At 39.6% G+C, this 22,338-nt stretch overlaps 1 protein-coding gene and 1 pseudogene across 2 annotated transcripts in view; both read right to left on the reverse strand.

Moving 5' to 3' along the window:
• OPHN1 (oligophrenin 1) overlaps nt 1–22,338 on the reverse strand; it is a 385,933-nt gene that overhangs the window by 20,964 nt on the left and 342,631 nt on the right. Inside the window, exon 20 of the mRNA XM_003272664.4 lies at nt 8,967–9,114. Coding sequence (XP_003272712.1) covers nt 8,967–9,114 — 148 coding nt within the window. The remainder of the gene's footprint in view (nt 1–8,966; nt 9,115–22,338) is intronic.
• LOC100605018 lies at nt 6,066–7,587 on the reverse strand (annotated as a pseudogene). Its single transcript, XR_004028654.1, has 2 exons — nt 7,504–7,587; nt 6,066–7,227 (listed from the first exon to the last, which is right to left on the reverse strand). The product of XR_004028654.1 is annotated as a phosphoglycerate kinase 1-like (transcript).

The following is a 22,338-nucleotide window of genomic DNA, read 5'->3' on the forward strand; positions in this document are numbered from 1 at the left end:
TGCAAAGAGGGAAGATTAATGATAACTTTTAAAACCTTTTCATTTTGATACATGCATACATACTTAATTTTGAAAATTTGTATACATTTTCAAAGCAGTTATGTCACTGTGGCACAAACCAACTATATCCCACAAAATCATTCTCTACCCCTCCCAGTTCATGTAAAGCCACAGATCCAATCCAAATAGGGAATTCAAGATTCGCGTATGATTTTCGCCATCGCAATTCAATAAGCCACAATAAACCAAGAGGTTTTATTGAAGGAATATGCCACTCAGAAAAGACTTAAAGTCCCCAATCAATGGCATATTCTATTCTTTGCAAATGAAGACATCATCAGTTAATTCTTAACCACTTCTCTGAAAAGTATTTTGTTAAGGTCTCTCAAATTTTAAGTTAATCAACATAACGTACTTTAACTTCATTCTCCAACCCGGAAGGAAACCTCCAACTGTTCTTTCCCCAGCTTTTGTGGTCTACAATTTCCTCTGACATTAGTACATGTCTTTCAGTGGTTCTGAGACTTACTTAAAGCTTTTGAGACCCTAATGAGACCTAGGGACCATCTCCCTAGAAAAATTAACCCACACAAATATAACCGAAATTTTGAAAACTAATTTTTTAGTGATTCACAGAGCCTTCTGAAGCTGTCAATAAACCCCAGATTGAGAATGCCTGCTATAAAGAAATTGTCACCTTCCATAGTCATAAAAAACTTAGAGTGTAGTGGTTAAGAACAGAGGTTCCAACGAGAACACTTGGACACACGAAGGGGAACATCACACACCGGGGCCTGTCATGAGGTGGGGGGGGCGGGGGAGGGATAGCATTAGGAGATATACCTAATGTAAATGACGAGTTAATGGGTGTAGCACACCGACATGGCACATGTATACCTATGTAACAAACCTGCACGTTGTGCACGCATACCCTAGAACTTAAAATATAATTTAAAAAAAAAAAAAGAACAGAGGTTCTGACCAGCAAACTGAAACCTGAGATATATATCAACCAATTGCAATACATGGATCTTATTTAGATCCTGATATTTTTTTTTAACAAAATGAGATAATAGGAGAATGTGGATACTGACTGGATAGCTGATCTTAAGGAATCACTGTTTTGTTTTATTTTCTTTCAAGTATGATGATGATATTGTGGTTTTGCTTTTAAAAGAGTTCCTTTTAGAGATATACACTGAAACATTCACAAATGAAATGACATGATGAGTAGGTTGGGGGAACGGGTAGGGGTATAGATGAAATAAGACTGGGTATATGTTTTTAAATGCTGAAATGTGGGGAGTTCAATATGTTTGTTTCCAATTTCTGTTTATGTTTGGAATTCTTCATAATAAAATATTAAAAGAAATGCAGGCTCTGAAGCCAGGTGGCCAGGTCTGAATCTCAGTTCTGCTTCTTACCGACTATGAGACCTTGTACAAGTTCCCTATTCTCTCTGTACCTCAAATTTTCTCCTCAGTAAAACGGGAATAATAAAGAATACCGGTCTCATGAGGTTATGGTGAGGATAACAGGAGATGGTATACTTACTTCAGTGCCTGGCACATAACAGACACTCATTAATTGGTGGTTATTATTGACACTATTATGTGGCGGGCGGGCAGTGAGGCAAAAGTTTCCAAGGGGGAAGTCTTGCTGCAAAGGCTTTTGTCCCCTAGACAGTTTTATTCTCCTTGGGAATCTGCCACCACTGATGCCACTGCCAAAGGGGCCGGAACCAAGGGGAGTTCCCCTGTAGTCTCCCTAACTTTGTCCCAAAGTAGACACATAGCCCTTTATTTATTAACCCTAGCACAAGTGCAACCAGACAGAGGATATCAAACAAAAAACTACCAAAGGCTCACAAATAATGGCATGAACATGAGCACAAGAGTGCCAAGTAACTAGAGCCTCTGGCTTCCAGGACGTGCCTTGTGGCAGAGGCCATCTTTAAACATATAGCACTCAGGAGTAACTCAAGCACACCTACTCTCTCCAAACAATAACGTGCATGGTGACATAAATTCTTTCCCTCACATGCTTTAGCCCAACATCTCAGCTGCCTGTTCCTATCTAAATACTTTCTTCTGGCCAAGTGACTCCATCTCTGCCCTCCCTTAGGGAAATAAAGGTTGCCTGTGCCCTACAGGCCATAGAGTATCATCACCATTTCAAGAGAGCCAGTCTTCATAAAGAGGACCCACGTACACAGCCTCAGAGAGACTGCTACCTTCCACTCAGGAAAGTATATTCTGCTGGCTCGGGAAAAAATAGGAAATGTAATGATAGAAGCCATGATGACTTCGGAGCTAGGCCTTTCAGCAGGGAAACTATTTCTAGGTTCTGGGGTATGGTGAATAAAAATAATGATAATAGTGACAATGATAGTAATAATGAGAATAATACTGATAAAGATAACATATACCATTACTTGAGCACTTATACCATGGCAGGCCCTGTTCTAAGTGCTTTACATGGATTATCTCATGTAATCCTCAAAACAGCTCTATAAAGTAGTACATTGTTATTAGCCCCATTTTACCGATAAGGAATCTAAGGCACCCGCAGTCTTCATCTCACAAAACTACTAAGTGGAAACGCCAAGTTTCAAATCTTGAAGTTTGCTTCCAGAGTCTACTTACTCTTTCTGAAGAGAGAGTTCATTGCTCTGTCAGGTAATAAAAGTTCGGTGCCATCCCCTTTCCCTAACCAGCCACCCATTTCTACAGGAAAACACACAGACAAGCCTCAGGGACTACGAAGAACTGAGAGTGAATCAGGATCAGACAGGGAGGCCTCATAAATAGGCGTGGGGCCAACCCTTAAAGTGGAGGCCTCTCTTCTATGGGTGGGTAAGAGGTGGGGAGAAGCTTTGAGAGGATACACACTAGTACAGTAATAGAAATAAATTAATTATTATAATACATGTAGATTCATGCAAATAAGTGCTAGGAGTAAGACAGTACTAATACTGACTGCGAAGATTAGAGAGGGTCTTTATAAAACAGGTAACTTTTGAGCTGGGCCTTGAAGAATTCCAAAAGGTGGAGCAAAGTAGAAAGGGCATTCAAACAAAAAACAACTTGGAGGAGTGAAAGACCATGCTTTGCCTAAGAAAATAGAATTAAAAGTTTGGTTTGGCTTGAGCATAGGGACCAATTATAGATGAAAAAGTGTGGGTAGCTGGAGGTGAGGTTGTTGAAATAAGTTCGGGCTATATCATGAAGCCCATGAATGCCACGCTCAGGAATACAAACTCTGCCTTTGAGTCACAGAAGACAATGATTTTGGGGGCAGAGGGCTGGGGGTGTGGAGAAGTGGCATTATCAAATATGCATTTTTAAACATCCCTTTGGGTTCATTACGAAAAGTAATGAAAAATAGGATCGTTCCAACGAAAAGTAGGTTGGACCAGAAGGACTGGTGGCAGAAAGACAAGCTAGGGGACTGCTGATGAGAGGGATCCAAACTAGAGCTGCGTCAGAAAAGAGAGGCAGATTCAAGACAGGTTAAAGAAGTGGAATAATCAGGGCTTAGTTATGGAGGTGTGATGGAGTCCATGACGAGGGTGAAAGGAGTCACTGACATACTACTATATACAAAAGGGATAACAAATTTCAGAGTAAGATAATGAGATGCTACTGGTGAGCAGGATTGGTTCCTTCTCAGAACAGTGTTCAGACAGGTTATAGGAAGTGTGATATTATAGTAAATAAATAAGCTTTAGGATAAGATAGATGAGCGTAAATTGTTCTGTCATTTACTAGCTGTGTTAGTTGGGAAAACTACTCATCATCTTTGAGCTTCCAGTGCCTTCGCTATAAAACAGAATTCAGCATACCTACCTCGCATGGGAGTGCTGAACATTAAATGAGATTATGGATTCACACTCACATAGGATGGCTAGAATAAATAAGACAGACTATTTACTATACAAAGTGTTGGCAAGGATGTGGTGAAATTGGAGCCTTCATTCATCGCTGGTGGGAAAGTAAAATGGTGCAGCTGAGGCCTGGTGTGGTGGCTCACGCCTGTAATCCCAGCACTTTGGGAGGCCGAGGTGGGTGAATCATGAGATCAGGAGTTTGAGACCAGTCTGGCCAACATAGTGAAACCCCATCTCTACTAAAAATACAAAAAATTAGCCAGGTGTGGTGGTATGCGCCTGTAATCCCAGCTACTCGGGAGGCTGAGGCAGGAGAATCACATGAACCTGGCAGGCGGAGATTGCAGTGAGCTGAGATCGCGCCATTGCATTCCAGCCCAGGCGACACTGCGAGACTCCATCTCAAAATAAATAAATAAATAAATAAATAGGTACAGCTGCTTTGGAAAACAGCCTGGCAATTCTTCAGAAGTTTTAATATAGACCGACCATATAACCTACAATTCCAGTCCTAGGTACATACCCAAGATAATTAAAAACAGACATCCACACAAAATCCTGTGCATGAATGTTCACGGCGGCATTATTTATAATAACCAAAAAATGAATACAAGTGTCCATCAACTGATCAATGGATAAATAAAATGTGCTACATCTATACAAAGGAATATTATTTGTCCATAAGAAAGAATGAAGTACTGATACATTCTACAATGTGGATGAATCTTGAAAATATTATGCTAAGAGTAAGATGCCACCCAAAAATGTCCACATATTCTATAATTATATTTCTATGAAATGTTCAGAATAGGCAAATCTGTAGATGCAGAAAGTAGATCAGTAACTGTCAGAGGTTGGGGGAGAAGTAAATTTAAAAGTATTGGGATTCTGGGATGATGATTATGTTCTGGAATAAGATAGTTGCACAAAATATACTAAAAACCATTAAACTGTATGCTTTAAAATGGTGCATTTTATGGTATGTGAATTATAGCTCAGTTTTTTAAAAAGTTAAAAATAAAAAATAAATGTCTAGACTGGGTAACCTCATTGGAGATCTTCTGTCCCAAAGCCCTCATCACCACAGAGGGGCAAATTGAGGTCCAGAGAGGGGAAGTGACTAGCTCAAGTTATTCAGCAGGCTACTAGCCAAGATTAAATTAGACCTTCTGTCTACTGACACCCAGTTCATTCATTTTTTGCACTCATTTATTAAGGACTTACTATATGCCTGGCACTGTGCTCATGCTTTAGATATAGTAAAAAAAACAAGTGGCCACTGGCATAAAGTTTATATTTGGGGAGACTGTAAATAAACAAATAAGGCCATTCTGTAAAAATGAGACTATGGAACAACAGACAAGCATTCAATGTTCCCTTCCACTTTCTCCTGAATGCCAGCTCACCTCCTCTGTGAAAGAGTTGATCCCTTAACCTAAGTGATAATCTCTTCATCATTCCTTATACATCCACTCATTCATTCTTAGAATATTTACTGAATACATGATATGTATACCAGGAGTTGTTCTAGGGGCTGGTAATCAAATAGATTTTACACTCTAATGGGAAAGAGAGATAATAAACGTGAACAAACAGGAGCAGGGGATATGAGTTGCATAAAGCCATATAAAGGGATAGGGAGTGATTGGAGGAGGAGAAAGAACTATTTAAGTAGAATGTTAAGAAAAGGTCTCTATGAGAAGATGGCATCTAGTAGCTCACCTGAGTGAGCCTTGTGAAGTTCTGGAGGAAGAATGTTTAGGGCCAAGAGAGTAGCAAATGCAAAGGCCCTTAGGTAAGTTTGACCCAAGTAAGGACCTGCAAGAACAATGAGATTACAGTAGGGAGGAAAAGAGACAGTGAGAGAGCAAAGTTCAGAAATGAAGGTCGGAGAAATAAGCAGCAGTCATATCATGAAGAATAAAATGCAAATTTTATTCTAGGTATGAATGGAGGTTACTGAAAATTTGGCACAGAGGGAATGATGTGATCTGATTTCCATTTTTTTTCATGGTTTCAATGGACACTTTTATTGTTTATTTAATGGGTCATCAATTTCGTCTCCCTACCTACAAATGGAATTTCATCTTGTTTCCATGCTGAGTAGTGAAACGGTGACAAAGCTAATCAGGATAAGCTACATCAAAAGAGAACTAAGCTAACACAGCTCACTTTTTTTTAACAGGCAAAATATACATATATGCATTCTAGGATGCACAATGGTTTAGTCACTAAGAAATTCAAATGGGATCTTGAAGAATGTAGGCAAATCCAGGGTGCAGTAAAGATGAGCTGAGATGCTGTGCAACTGTTTAAGGGTTCCTGGCACTGCATCTCTTGGCCACTAGCTGAATCTTGACATGGAAGGTTTTAGCTAATGCCAAGTGGAGGTGCAGAAAATGCTAAGTTGACTTAGGGGCTGTGCACGGGAACTAAAAGGCAGGAAAGTACTAAATATTGCTGAAAGCATCCACCCCAGGAAGGACTTTACCTTCCAGGAGCTCTAAACTGGTACCACCCCTAGTGCTCACATGTCTGATTTTATCTTCTGTGTTCCATTTGGCACAGCAAGTGTCAGTGTTTCCACCACCTACGATGGTAATGCAGCCCCTAGAAGTGGCTTTCACCACCTCATCCATGAGGGCTTTGGTTCCCCAGGCAAAAGCTTCCCATTCAAATACCCCCACAGGACCATTCCACACAATCTGCTTAGCCCAAGTGACAGTCTCAGCATACTTCTTGCTGCTTTCAGGACCACAGTCCAAGCCCATCCAGCCAGCAGGTATGCCAGAAGCCACAGTGGCTTGGCCAGTCTTGGCATTCTCATCAAATTTGTCAGCAGTGACAAAGTCAATAGGCAAGGTAATCTTCACACCATTCTTCTCAGCTTGGGACATTTGGTCTTTGACAATCTTGGCTCCCTCTTCATCAAACAGAGAAGTGCCAGTCTCCATGTTGTTGAGCACCTTAAGGAAGGTAAAAGCCGTTCCACCACCAATAATCATCTCATTGACTTTGTCCAGCATATTATTGATCAGGTGGATCTTGTCTGCAACTTTAGCTCCACCAAGAATGGCCAGGAAGGGTTGCTATGGGCTCTCCAAGACCTTGGCAAAGTAGTTCAGCTCCTTCTTCATCAAAAAACCACCAGCCTTCTGTGGCAGACTGACTCCTACCATGGAGCTGTGGGCTCTGTGAGCAGTGCCAAAAGCATCATTGACATACACATCCCCTAGCTTGGAAAGTGAAGCTCGGAAAGCTTCTACTTTGGCGGGCTCACTTTAACCTTGTTCCCAGAGTTTTCCCTTCCCTTCTTCTTCCACATGAAAGTGGAGGTTCTCCAGCAGGATGACAGACCCAGCAGCTGGGTTGGCACAGGCTTTCTCCACTTCTGGGCCTACACAGTCCTTCAAGAACAGAACATCCTTGCCCAGCAGAGATTTGAGTTCTACAGCAACTGGCTCTAAGGAGCACTTGTCAGGCATAGGGGCACCATCAGGCCGGCCTAGGTGGCTCATAAGGACTACTGACTTGGCTCCATTGTCCAAGCAGAATTTGATGGTTAAGACAGCAGCCTTAATCCTCTGGTTGTTTGTTATCTGGTTGCTCTACACAAGAACACTGAAGTCCACTCTCATAATGACCCACTGCCCTTTCACGTCTGGTTTGTCCAGTGTCAGCTTGTTAGAAAGCGACATTTTGGAAATGGGGAGAGGTCGATGATTCAGACAGTAAGGGAGCTGGCTGCTGATGTGTGCTTGGGAAGCTTGCAGAATCCTGATTTCCATATTTTAAAGGAAGTACTGTTACTGGCTGCTGGGGAGAATGAATTACAGGCAAGGAAGAAGGCAAGCAATGATACCAGGTAAGAGATAATAGTGGCTCACAGTGATAGAAGCAGTGGGCAGTAGTAGAAGTTAGCATATGATGTGCATGTAGAGCTGACAAGAATTGCCAATGGATTCAATATGAAAGAAAAAGGGAAAGGAGTAACCAAGGATGATTCCAAAATTCTTGACCTTAGCAACTGGATGACTGCTGCTGCCAATTACTTAGATGGAGGAGGTTAGGAGCAGGTTAAGAAGGAGTCAGGCATCAAATTATGTTTTGCACAGTGTAAACTGAGATGCCCATGAGTCATCCAAGGAGAGCTGTTGAGCAGGAAATTTGATATGACAAAAGAGGCAAGATATCAATCTTAGATAAATTTGGAAATCATCTTTAGCATTTAAATGATATGTAAAACCATGAAACTTAATGAGATCACACAGGAAAAGAACATGATCAGAGAACAGGACTAAGAAAAAAGCTCTGGGACCTTCTAACATGTAAAGTTGGGAAGAGAAGGAAATCCAGGAGAGAAGACTGAGATGGATTATCTGGTGAGATTAAAGGAAAATCTGGTATCCTGAAAGCCACATGAATAAAGTGTTTCAAGAAGGAGGAGTTAGTCAACTGTGTCAGATGCTACTCACAAACTGAGTATGATGAGAACATGTTGTAGCTATTTGGTTTGGCCTCGTGGAGATTATTGGCAAACCTGACAAAAATGGTCTTAGTGGAGTAGGAGGGCAGAGGCACATTTAGAATGGGTGTAGTCTCCACACTAGCAATTATTCCACTGAAGGCATTTATTTGTTCACTTATCTATGTCTCCATTTCTTCTGTGAGGGCAAGCAATGTATCTTAATTTCACCTAGCACAGTACCTGGCACATAGTAGTTATCCAATCCGTGCTTGCTATATTTGAATTTAAAATTTCACAACATTCACCTTGCTCACCCATTTCAATTATATTGGGGGCATAAATCTAAGAACACCTTGGATCCTGCACTGGCCTTATAGGGATCCTCCACATGGTAACATCCTTTACAAGCTCATCACCATCCTGTCTGCCGTCAAAGGCTTAATCCCCTCTCTGAGCACAAACTACAAACCCTGGCTGCTTTTAAGCTCAGGAGCTAGGAAAGGTCTACTTTTATAGAGAGAAAAATGGTCATGCCACTGCTTCTGCCCTCCAATATCCTCTTTGTGTCTAATCACCATTCAGAAGCTAAGGGTGAACCTCAGTACTGACCTTCGCTTTCATCCAGGGAAGAAGTATAGAAAACCGTCCTTTCTCGCAGCAAGCGCTTTGAAATCGTGATTGGTTTGTGCCTTCTTGCTGTCACCCGAGGCGGAGGCACTGGCGGTGCAGCGCTTTCCTCAGGTGGACCTAAATAGATCTGTGGAGAAAGAAGGAAGATATCTAGAGAATAATTAGATCAAGTTTTTGTCTTCTGAATGCTACCCACCAGCTGATGCTTGCTGGCCTTGTATCTAGAGTTTGTAACGTGAATACTAATATGACTCAAAGAATCAGAAATTTTCTTAATCACTCTAGCTACCGGTAAGTGTTTAGGTATCTCCTACCATGCTCAAGGCACAGAACCTGGCACTTCTCAGTTTGGAAGAAAAAATGCCTATAAAAGATGGCATTAGTCCTGGATTTTCCATCTCCTTCCTGGGAGCCCTTAGGCAAGTCACCTCACTTCTCTGAGCCTCAGCTTTCTCATCCGTAACATAGGGACAGCATTACCTACTTCACAGGGTGTGGTAAGAAAGAAATGAAAGGAGCTGTCAAGGTGCCTTCTATGGGTGGGGGTGGGACATGGAAGGAGACTAAACACAATTACATGCCCATATGCCTTCAATAGTTCTGAAGGGATACCAAAGAATCTGATTACATTGTTTGTCTCAAGGTAGGACTAATGATTGGCTGGGGAATACAGGGAGAACGACTGTGTTTTCCCTCCTATGTCACTTTGTTCTTTTATAATTTCATGCCATGGTACATTACCTATTCAGTAAAAAGTAAAATAAAATTAAAAAGTGACAACACAGTACCTTGGATGCTATAAGAAGTGCTGAAGGCATGCAGAAGGAGCTGTGATTAGAATTTTTATATAATGTCTCATGTGTATTTAAGGATTTTCCGGTCTCCATGGAGACCAACCTTTTAGCCCAAGTGCATACACTGTGGGATGATACACATATGTGATGGAGAAAGGAGACCACTGTCTAGCCAGTGAGACTAACAAAATCAACCCCAATGATTAGTGTAAAGAGAAATGTCAGAGCCCAATATCCCATCAGGCAAGGGTCAACACAGACTACATGGGCATGGAAATAACATGATTGAGAACACAAGGCAAGCCTGTGTAAAAGCTGGACAATGATAAGAAACAATGCATGAACAATCACAAGCCGTGAGTATATGCCTCATGATTGTAAGGAAGACAAAATGTAACTTAACAGCAAGCAGATTAATGTTGAGGCCATACGGTTCTAGGTCATATTCCTAATTCCACCATCATTAGTAATAATAGTCTAAAGAGCTACCATTTTGTGAGCTCTAACACTGTAGTAGTTGTTACAAAGATTCCTTGCTATTTGTCGAATACATGAGGTCGTTGCACTGACTGTTTCTTCCACCCAGGCTGATCTTCCTCCAGATATCCATTCTTCTAGGATTCTAATCAAACATACTCTGCTCAGTAAGCCCTTCCAGGTCAATATATTTAAAACAATGACATGCCTCCCTCTACCCAAGCACTCCCATCTTCCTTCCGTGTTTAATTTTTTTTCTCTTCAGCATTTCCTGTCACTTTCTAACATAGAACATGGTTTTACTTATTGATTTTGTTTGCTGTCTGTCTCCAAGCTAGATTTTACACAACATAGAAGCATGTCTGTCATGTTCACTGCTCTATCTCTACCACCTAGAAGAGGGACTGGAATTGCTGAGTCAAAAAACAAATACATTTGCAATTCTAATGTAAAAGGCCAAACTGTCGCCTGAAAATACTACTACTATTAACAGCTACTAACTACTACTACTAAAATACTACTACAAACAGCTACTTCTTATTCCGGCCAAGATAGGGCACAGAAACTAGTTTTACTCATTTAGCCTGAAACAAGTAAAAACAAAACAAAATAAAACAAAACAAAACAAAACCAGGAAAAATACATGGAACAGTAGTTTTAAAGGCATTGGAAATCCAGCAGTGAAGGACAGTGAATGCTGAAAGACAGAAAAAAACAAATGAGGTCAGCCCTATGAGTTTCCCAGCTTAGAGTTTTGTAGGCCGCAGTGCAGGAAGGGGAACCGAAGTGGAACCCAGTAGTAGCCCTATGTTGAGAAGATTGAATTGGGAGTATGGGAAAGACAAGGAAGTGAGAATTTGCAAGGCAAAGTGCCAGAGAGAAGATTTTGTACACTAAAATCTTCAAAATATTGCTGAGAAATATTAAGAAAATCTAGATAAACAGAGATATATTTTGTTTGCAGGTATAAAGACTCAATAGTGTTAAGATGTAAATTCTCACAAAATTGATCTACAGACTGAACACAACCCAAATACCAGTAAGCTTGTATGTAGACATTGACAAGCTGATTCAAAAATGTATAAGGACATGCAAAGAACCTAGAATAGCCAAAACAATCTTGAAAAAGAAAAACAAAGTTGGAAAGCTAACACTACCTGATTTCAAGTCTTATTATAAAGCTACAACAATTAAGACAGGGTGGCACTGATGTCAAGATAGGTGAATAGATCAATGGAACAAAACAGAAAGCCCAGAAATAGACCCACACCTATACAGATAAATTTATTTATTTATTTTACAAAGACAATTCAGTGGAGAAAGGACAGCAATGGTACTGGAACAATGTGATATACATAGGCAAAAAAAAAAAAAAAAAAAACACCTTCAATCCGTATCTTATACCACAGAAGAAAACTAACTCAAAATAGGCTATAATCAAATTTAAAAGCCGAAACTATAAAATTTCGAGGAGAAAAATCTTTGTAATCTTAGGTTAGGCAAAGATTTCTTAGATACAATGATTCATAAAATAATAAACTGAACATCAAATTTGAAAACTTATGATTTTCTAAAAGACACTGTTAAGAATGAAAAGAAAAACCACAGGCTGAGTTAAAATATTTGTAAATCATATGTCTGATAAAGAACTGGTATTATATATATATTATATAAAGAACTCCCAAAACTCAATAACTCAATAACAAGAAAACAAGTAAATCAGTTTTTAAAGAATAAGCAAAATATTTGAATAGACACTTCACCAAAGAAAATATACAAATGGCAAACATAAAAAAATGTTCAACATCATTAAGCCAATAGGGAAATGCATGCTAAAAACATGATGTGATACCACTGAACACCTATTAGAATGGTTGAAATTTTTTAGACTGACCATACCACATGTTGAAAAGAATATGGAGGAACTGGAACTTTCACTGCTGATGGGAATGTAAAATCATACAATGTCATAATGAATTAAAAAAAAAAAAACAACCACCCAATGAAATAGATCATCTGAATAGTCCTATAACCATTAAAAAATTTCAATTCATAGTTTAAAAACTTCCAAAGAAGAAATCTCTAGACCCAGATAGTTTAACTGGAGGATTCCACCAAACATATACAGAATTAACATGAGTTTTACAGTCTCTTCCAGAAAGTACAATGATACAGTTACTTAAGAAAAATATTTTAACGTTTTCTTTAAAAATTAAATGTATAATTACTATATGACTCAGTCATTTCTACTCCTTCATGTTTACTCAAGAAAAAAGAAAACATATAGTCGTACAGACTGTACACAAATGTTTGCAGCAGACCCAAACTGAAACAACCCAAATGTCCATTAACTAGTGAATAGACAATCAAATGTTGGTATATATGATGGAATACTACTCAGTAATAAAAAGGAATGAACTATTGACTCACTATAACAACTTAAATTAATCTCAGAATAATTATGCTGAATCAAAGAAGACAGACCAAAAGAAAAGTATATACTGCATTATTCCATTTATACAAAACTTTAGAAAACACAAATTACACTAACAGAACTGATTAGTGGTTGCCTTAGGTGAAGAGTATAGTGTGGGAGTGGGTTGGAGAGGGGAGGATTTTGAAGTGACCAGCCATTGAAAAGGACATACAAAGGAAAAGAAAATGAAATAGCTTGTGAACATAAAAATCAACTTCACTAATAATTATAAAACTACAATTCAAACAAGATATCACATTTTGCCTACTAGACTGATAAATTAAGAAAAATCGATATTGTCCTAAACTGACAAAGAAGTGGGTAAAAACGGTCACCTTTATAAGCTGTTATTGGGAGGGTGATTTGGTTCAGCCATATTGGGGGTCAATCTGGTAGTAGCAATCATGATTTTAAATAGGCATGCCCTCTGATCTCCCTACTTTTAAAACCCCTATTAAGCAGAAATCCTGACACATACACACATTGATATCTATGCAAGTTCCATGTACCATAAAAAAAAAAACTACATAAATATCTATTAACATGGGAAAGTTACATAAATTGTGGTTCACCCACTGAGGAATATTACACAACTGTTAAAAGGTGGTGATGTAGATTTGTAAGAACTGAGGTGGAAAGATTAAATATTTTAAAGTAGTTTATGGAATAGTATATATAGTATGATGTCATTATTCAAAAATAGTTTTGTGTGTGTATGAATGCACTGTCCTTTGTCACTTATAATTGCAAAGAAAAGGGTCTAGAAGCATACACATTAAATTGTTAACAATCACAATCATAACCTCTAGGAAAGTGAATAGGATTACAGAGGAATGTCAAAAGATACATTCCTGTTTTAGTCTACACATTTCTATATTATTTAAATTTTTGTGCTGAATTTTAAGTTTAGTTTGATTTTTTAAAACATAATAAAAATGAAAACAAGGACATCCTCTAAAATATTTTTTATTGTTGTTTAAGAAAGAACCTAAATTGTAGGGATCTAACACACGAGTTCAAACCCCGGCTCTATCACTTATGGCCTCTGTCATGTTAGGCAAGTCATTTAACTTCTCTGAGCCTCAGTTGTCTAATTTGCTAAAAGAAGATCATGTCTATGAGTATAGTTGTCATGATCAACTGATAAATGTACATGAGTATTTGTCTAGCTTAAATCCCCCTTCTCTCTCTCTCTCTCTCCAGTGCCCTTCCATTTGGTTTTGAATACAACCTCTTAACTGGGGGTAATTCTATTTCCCAGGGGACATTTCATGACATCTGTGAAAATATTTATTGTCACAACTGTGGATGGGGGGTTGGCATCTAGTGGGGAAAGGCAAGGAATCCGGGTAAACATCCAACAATGCCCAGGGCAGTCCCCACAACAAGAATTATTGGCCCAAAATGTCAAAATAATACCAAGGCTGAAAAATGTTGGTCTAGAATAATGAAGAGGAATAACAAATGAGAATATACTTGCTTAATGCAGATGGGATTCAAGAAAATTTTAACCCCGAGCTGAACTTCTAAAAAAAACATTTTGAAAACGTTGAGTGGAGGAAAACAGAATACATATTTATTATGTTTATAGGCATCCATCCATGCATCTGTCCATCTAGCAATCTCTTCCGATTGAACCCAAGTGAGTGTTATTAATGGAGATAAACGCATCATATATTATTTCCCTTTGCTCAGTTAGAAGACATCCTTGCTGAGGCATTCATAATATACCAGAACATAGACACCCTCCCTCACAGATGGCGTCACCTCATACTTCAGAGAAAAGGGAGGTCATTAGAAGTAAACTTCTTCGGCTGGGCGCGGTGGCTCATGTCTCTAATCTCAGCACTTTTGGGAGGCTGAGGCAGGCGGATCCCTTGAGGCCAGGAGTTCAAGACAAGCCTGGCCAACACGGTGAAACCCTAGCTCTATTAATAGTATAAAAATTAGTCAGGAATGGTGCAGCATGCCTGTAATCTCAGCTACTCAGGAGGCTGAGGCAGGAGAATTGCTCAAATCCGGAAGGTGGAGGTTGCAGTGAGCCCAGATTGCACCACTGCACTCCATCCTGGACAACAGAGCAAGACTGTCTCAAAATAAATAAATAAATAAATAAACAAACAAACAAACAGCTTCAACCTTCTGTCCCCATACTGACAAACTCATTGACATCCACACTTATAAACTTCCTTTATCTCCTCCTCACTTTCTAAGGAGAATGCCTCTACCTATGCTCTGGATCCCGTCTCATCTCTTCCTGTTTCTCAGGGACCCTCTTCCATCATTCATCTCTTTTCTTACAATACTGTTTCTCAAAAGCATTTAAATGAACTTAAGTCTCTCCTATCTGAACCCAAGCTACTCCCCACTGCCATCACATTCATTTTCTTCTACACTTTCCAGACAGTTAAGTCTCCATTTCTTCATCCTCCAGTTGATCCTCAACCTTGTCTCTGCCCACATCACTCCTCTGTAACTGTTTTTACAATGATCATCACTGGCCTGCTAATTGCCAACTCCAACAGGTACTTTTCAATTTTTATTTTGACTGTGCTCCAACATTTAACACATTTAACCAATCCATTTCTAAAAATTCCTCTCTCTTTACCTTTCTGCTTCTCTGAACACTGTCATCCCTTTTACTGGCTCTCTCTGAAATTTAATGTTCTCCAGGATTATGTCCTCAACCTTCTAATGATCTCACTTGTCTGCACTCATTCGCTTTCTCAACTGTGTCATCCACTCACATGGCTTGCACTACCAAGTTTCTCTACTGGTTTCTATATCAATATATCTAACTGGCTGCTCAATGTTGCCTTCTGGATATCCCAGAGGTATCTCAAATTCAACATTTCTAGAATTAAACACTTTCGTCCCTTAAAATTTTTTATTACCTAAAACAATGCCAATGTCCAAGCCACAAATCTGGACATTATTATCTTAAAATCCTCCCCTTCTCTCACATCCCACATCCATTTAGTCACCAAGTCCTATCAATTATACTTCCTTAACGTCTCTCTAATCTATCCCCTCTGCTCACTACCACTGACTTGGTTGAGTCGTATCATGTCTCTCTATGATTATAATAGTCTCCTAATTGTTCCTTCTGTCTCCAGTCACTCCTGCCTTTAATCTGTCTACCCAAGTGCAGGTAGAGTGATCTTTCTCAACTCTAATCTAATTGTGTTACTCCACCGCTTAAAATGTTTCAATGACTCTTCACTGTCTTCGGGACAAAGGCCAAATTCCTTAGCACACAAGGTACTCAATAATCTGGCCACAGCCTGAAATCTCCAGCCCCATCTTCCACTATTCCCCTACATTCACCCTCCACTATAGGCATGCTGAATTATTAAAGTTCTTTAGTCTCTTAGTTATTTAGTTCTTTGGTTATTTTATGGAACGTAATTTCTCTGGTGTCTCATTCCTGTATGTATCCAGAGTGATCTATATACAGAACACTTTCACTCTTACCCTTTATGGCAGAGACTGCTAATTGCTTACTGGTATCCACCTTCCCCTTCTTACTTTTACTAATGGAAGTCACTGAATGGTAGCTGGGCACCCATGCCTACCTTTCTTAGTCTCCCTTGCAGCTAGGTAAGGACATGTGATTAAGTTTTAGATAACAGAATACTAGTAGAAATAATGCATGAAAGCCTCTGGGTCATGCTTTTGTGAAGAAGCTGTTTGTATTACATTCTGTCTTTTTTCCCCCTTCTCTCTGGCTAGTAAATGGGGACAAATGGAATAGCTATCTAGGATCAAGAAACTGAAGCCAAGTGGTGAGGATGGCAGAAGTATGTCATTGATCTTGGACTATGCACTGCTAGACTTTTATGTGAGAGAAAAATGAACTCCTCTCCATCATATTTAAGCCAAATAATTTGCAGTCCTCTGTCATCGGAGGACTTTTCTTACAGAAGGTTAACCTGTACCTTAATTCATCTACTCCTCTGATTTTCAGGACTCACATCATGCATTACCTACTGTATGAAGACTTCTCTGATTCCCAATAGAGAGGTAAGTTCCCTTTCCATGGGCTCCCACAGCATCCAATGCACATCTTCACCACAGTCTTTATTACACTGCATCCTGAGTGTTAGTTGGTTCCAGATACCCCCTAGTCCCATAACTTTTCTGACAGCAGAGATTTTTTTTTCCTGATTCCTCTCTAGAGACTAGGGCTGAGCAGGGCACGAGGCAAGATAAAGCAGCTCAATGACAGTTTTTAAAATGAATGGATGAATTTTGGCTACCAGGCCCTTTAGAGAATATTAAATAATAGAACTTTTTGTTTTCATTTATTCCTTCACCAACTATAATCAGGAGGAGAGAGTACAAAATAGAGGTGAGAGAGTACAAAATAGAGGTCAAAGAGTCAGGACAGAGTCAGAGTCAGTTGTGTTGGAGCTTTGCTATGTAACCAGGGGCAAGAAACTTAAACTATATGAATCTCAAACTTGAAGCTCAGTTTGCATTTTGAAAATGTCAGCTGCAAAATGGGAATAGTGATACCATCTACCTCATAGGGTTCTTGTGATGGTTGAATGAGGTAACATACAGGCATACCTAGGAGATAGTGTGGATTTGGTTCCAGACCACCAGAATAAAATATGTATCACAATAAACTGAGCCACACAATTTTTTCTGGTTTCACAGTGCTTATACTATACTGGAGTCTAGTAAGTGTGCAATAGCACGATTCCTAAAACTACGGTGTACATCCCTTCATTAAAAATAATTTATTGCTAAAAAATGCTGACAATCACCTAAGCCTTTGGCAAATCATACCCTTTTTTGCTGGTGGAGGGTCTTGCTTCTATGTTGATGACTGCTGATTGATCAGGATGGTGCTTACTGAAGGCTGGAGTGGCTATGGCAATTTCTTAAAAGAAGACAACAATGAAGTTAGCTGCATCAATTGACTCTTCCTTTCACAAAAAAATTTCTCTGTAGAATGCCATGTTGTTTGATAGCATTTTACCCTCAGAACTTCTTTAAAAACTGGAGTCGCTCCTCTCAAACCCAGCCACTGCTTTAGTAAACCAAGTGTATGCAATATTCTAAATCCTTGGTTATCATTTCCACAATGTTCACAGCATCTTTACCAGGAGTAGATTCCACCTCAAGAAACCATTTTCTTTGCTCATCCATAAAAAGTAGCTTCTCATCCATTGAACTTTTATCCTGAGATGGCAGCAATTCAGTCACGTCTTCAGGCTCCACTTCTAATTCTAGTTCTCTTGCTATTTCTACGACATCTACAGTCACTTCCTCCACTGAAGGCTTAAGCTCCTCAAAGTCAGCCATGAGAGTTGAAATTAACTTTTTCAAACCTCTGTTATTTTGTTGATATTCTGACCTCCTCTCATAAATTATTAATATTCTTAATGACATCTAGATTGGTGAATGCTCTCCAGAAGGTTTTAAATTTACTTTGCCCAGATTCATCAGAGGAATCACTATCTATGGGATCTAAATCCTGATGAAATCTACTTCTTAAATAATAAGACTGGAAAGTTGAATTTATTCCTTGATCCATGTACTGCAGAATGGATGTTGTATTAGTAGGCATGGAAACAACATACATTAATCTCCTTGCACATCTCCATCAGAGCTGCTGGGTGGTTAGTACATTGTTAATGGGCAGTGATATTTTGAAAGAGAGCTTTTCTTTTGAGCAGTAGGTCTCAGGAGTGGGCTTAAAATATTCAGTAAAACATGCTGTAGACAGATGTGTTGCCATTCGGGCTTTGTTGTTCCATATATGGAGCATGGGCAGAGTAGATTTTGCATAACTCTTAAGGGCCCTAGGATTTACAGAACAGTCAATGAGCCTTGGCTTCACCAGCTGCATTAGCCCTTAATGAAAAGAGTCAGCCTGTCCTGTGAAACTTTGAACCCAGGCATTGACTTCTTTGCAGCTATGAAAGTCCTACATGGCATCTTCTTCCAATAGAAGGCTATTTCATGTACATTGAAAATGTGTTTTTTAGTGTTGCCACCTTCATCAATGATCTTAGCTGCATTTACTGGATAACTTGGTACAGCTTTTACATCAGCACTTGTCACTTCACCTTGCACTTTTATGTCATGGAACTGGTTTATTTCCTTAAACGTCATGAACCAACCTCTGCTAGTTTCGAACTTTTCTTTTGCAGCTTCCTTACTTCCTCAGCCTTCACAGATTGAAGAGTTACAGCCTTCCTGTGGATTAGGCTTTGGCTTAAGGGAATGTTGTGGCTGGTTTGATTTTCTCTCCAGACCACTAGAAGTTTCTCCCTATGAGCAATAAGGCTATTTTGGTTTCTTATCATTTGTGTGTTCACTGGAGTAGCACTTTTAATTTTCTTCAAGAATTTTTCCTTTGTATTTACAACTTGGCTAACTGTTTGGCACAAGAGGCCTAGCTTTCAGCCTATCTCAGCTTTCAACATGCCTTCCTCACTAAGCTTAATCATTTCTAGCTTTTGAGTTAACATGAGAGACATGCAACTCCTTCTTTCACTTGCATACTTAGAGGCCTTTGTCGGGTTTTTAATTGGCCTAATTCCAATATTGTTGTGCCTCAGGGAATAGGGAAGCATGAGAGGGAGAGGGTTGAGGAACGGCTGATCGGCGGAGCAGTCAGAACATACGACATTTATTTATTAAGTTTGCTATCTTGTCTGGGTGTAGTTCATGGAGCCGCAAAACAATTACATAGTAACATCAAAGATCACTGACCGCCTATCACCACAACAGATGTAAGAAGGAAAAAAAAGTTTGAAATACTGCAAGAATTATCCTAATGTAACACAGAGACAAGAAGTGAGCCCATGCTGTTGGACAAATGGCTCTGACAGACCTGCTCGAAACAGGATTGCCACCAACATTCAAATTGTTTTTAAAAATGCAATATTTGCAAGAGCAATAAAGTAAAGCACAATAAAGCAAGGTATACCTGATGTAAAGAACCTAGCCTGGAACATACTGAGCACTCAATAAGTGGTAGCTATTGCAATTATTATGAACCCTAAAAAGGACTTAAACCTATGTTTCCTTAGAGACTGAGAAAACGCAAGACACACAAAGAGGTGGGGAGGGGGGGAGGGGAGGGGGAGGGGGGAGGGAGACAGGAGACAGGGAGGAAGGGAGGGAGAGAGAGTGAAAGAGGGGGACAGGGAGAGGGAGAGGAGAGTGACAGAGAAAGGGAGGGAAGAACAGAGAAATTTTCAGACTGGAGCAATAGGGAGTGAAGCAGTTACATGCTATGCAAATCAGGTGATATGAACTTAATGGCTCTTCAAGCTCTCTGTCACATTAAATGATCTTATTTCCCTCCTCCAGTTATAAAAATTATTCACTTCTCATTGAAAAAAAAAAAAAAAAAAACCTTCCTCACAGGTTGCTCTTCTTCAAGAAGCTACCCAGGCCTTAAGATAGATATGGGCTCACTGACTTCTAGGATTTATAATGAGAGCTGACAATTCCACCTGGACAGGGTGTTGTCCACATGCCCTGTCTCCTGAAAATATACTGAAAGGCTCATCGGTCAGGAGCTGTTTGAGAGCAGTTTTGCCAATGTGGCAGCAGGCAGAGCTCAGAGAAGGTGCTTGGTAGGCTTAAAACCACACTCCCTTTAAGTGAGAAAAGTCTAGAAAAGCAAAGGGGAAACTTCCTGTTGTGTGTCTTCTCTAAAATTAAAATGTGGCCTGAATAACCCTACAGTCATCATGGATTGCAACATCCTTCCCAAAGCTGGCCTACAGATGCAAACATTCAAGCCAAACTTTAATGTGGAAATATTGGCAATTGCTGTAGTAAGAAGAATCCACTTACCTCTTTTTCTGGTCTGTGGCCCTCCAAAGGCCTCACTTCAAAACTCTTTTTTAACAATGAACATTAACCTGTGTGTTACTGCTATTCCCTTTGGGAAGAGAAATGGAGCAGATTGTCATCCTTGCTCCCAGCCACTCTGGTTTCTTTGCTGTTCAACATGCCAAGCACACTGCTGCCTTGGGCCTTTGTACTAGGTTTTCCCTATTCATGGAATTGCTCTTCCCAAAGATATCTACCATACCTTGTACCCTTACTTTATTCAGTTCTCTGCCTAAATAACACATTAACAGAAGCCTTGTCTGACCATCTTCCATAAAGGAACAACCCACTACCTTGCTTTTCTTTTTCTTCAGAGCACTTGCCACCACCTGATGTATTGTTTATCTCCAGCAGAACATAAGACCCACAAAAAAGGGCCTTTGTTTCGTTTGTAACCCCAGAGCCTAGAACTTCACCTGTCCATAGTAAGCATTTAGTAAGTATTTATTGAATGAAGGGGTGACATTGGTACCTTAAAAACAGGATTATAAACTACAGATATAACTAGTGGAATTGGGAAGGGCAACTTGTGGAAAACTCCACAGTTTCTATTAAGAAAGGAGGAAGGTGGATTAAAGACTCACATGTTACACCTAAAACCATAAAAACCCTAGAAGAAAACCTAGGCAATACCATTCAGGACATAGGCATGGGCAAGGACTTCATGTCTAAAACACCAAAAGCAATGGCAACAAAAGCCAAAATTGACAAATGGGATCTAATTAAACTAAAGAGCTTCTGCACAGCAAAAGAAACTACCATCAGAGTAAACAGGCAACCTACACAATGGGAGAAAATTTTCACAACCTACTCATCTGACAAAGGGCTAATATCCAGAATCTACAGTGAACTCAAACAAATTTACAAGAAAAAAACAAACAACCCCATCAAAAAGTGGGCAAAGGATATGAACAGACACTTCTCAAAAGAAGACATTTATGCAGCCAAAAAACACATGAAAAAATGCTCATTACTGGCCATCAGAGAAATGCAAATCAAAACTACAATGAGATACCATCTCACACCAGTTAGAATGGCCATCATTAAAAAGTCAGGAAACAACAGGTGCTGGAGAGGATGTGGAGAAATAGGAACACTTTTACACTGTTGGTGGGACTGTAAACTAGTTCAACCATTGTGGAAGTCAGTGTGGCAATTCCTCAGGGATCTAGAACTAGAAATACCATTTGACCCAGCCATCCCATTACTGGGTATATACCCAAAGGATTATAAATCATGCTGCTATTAAGACACATGCACACATATGTTTATTTCGGCACTATTCACAATAGCAAAGACTTGGAACCAACCCAAATGTCCAACATGATAGACCAGATTAAGAAAATGTGGCACATATACACCATGGAATACTATGCAGCCATAAAAAAGGATGAGTTCGTGTCCTTTGTAGGGACATGGATGAAACTGGAAACCATCATACTCAGCAAACTATCGGAAGGGCAAAAAACCAAACACCGCATGTTCTCACTCATAGGTGGGAATTGAACAATGAGAACTCATGGACACAGGAAGGGGAACATCACACTCTGGGGACTGTTGTGGGGTGGGGGGAGGGGGGAGGGATAGCATTAGGAGATATACCTAATGTTAAATGACGAGTTAATGGGTGCAGCACACCAACATGACACATGTATACATATGTAACAAACCTGCACATTGTGCACATGCACCCTAAAACTTAAAGTATAATAATAATAAAAATTAAAAAAAAGAAAGAAAG

Source organism: Nomascus leucogenys, chromosome X (assembly GCF_006542625.1).
Source record: "Nomascus leucogenys isolate Asia chromosome X, Asia_NLE_v1, whole genome shotgun sequence".
Classification (NCBI taxonomy): domain Eukaryota; kingdom Metazoa; phylum Chordata; class Mammalia; order Primates; family Hylobatidae; genus Nomascus; species Nomascus leucogenys.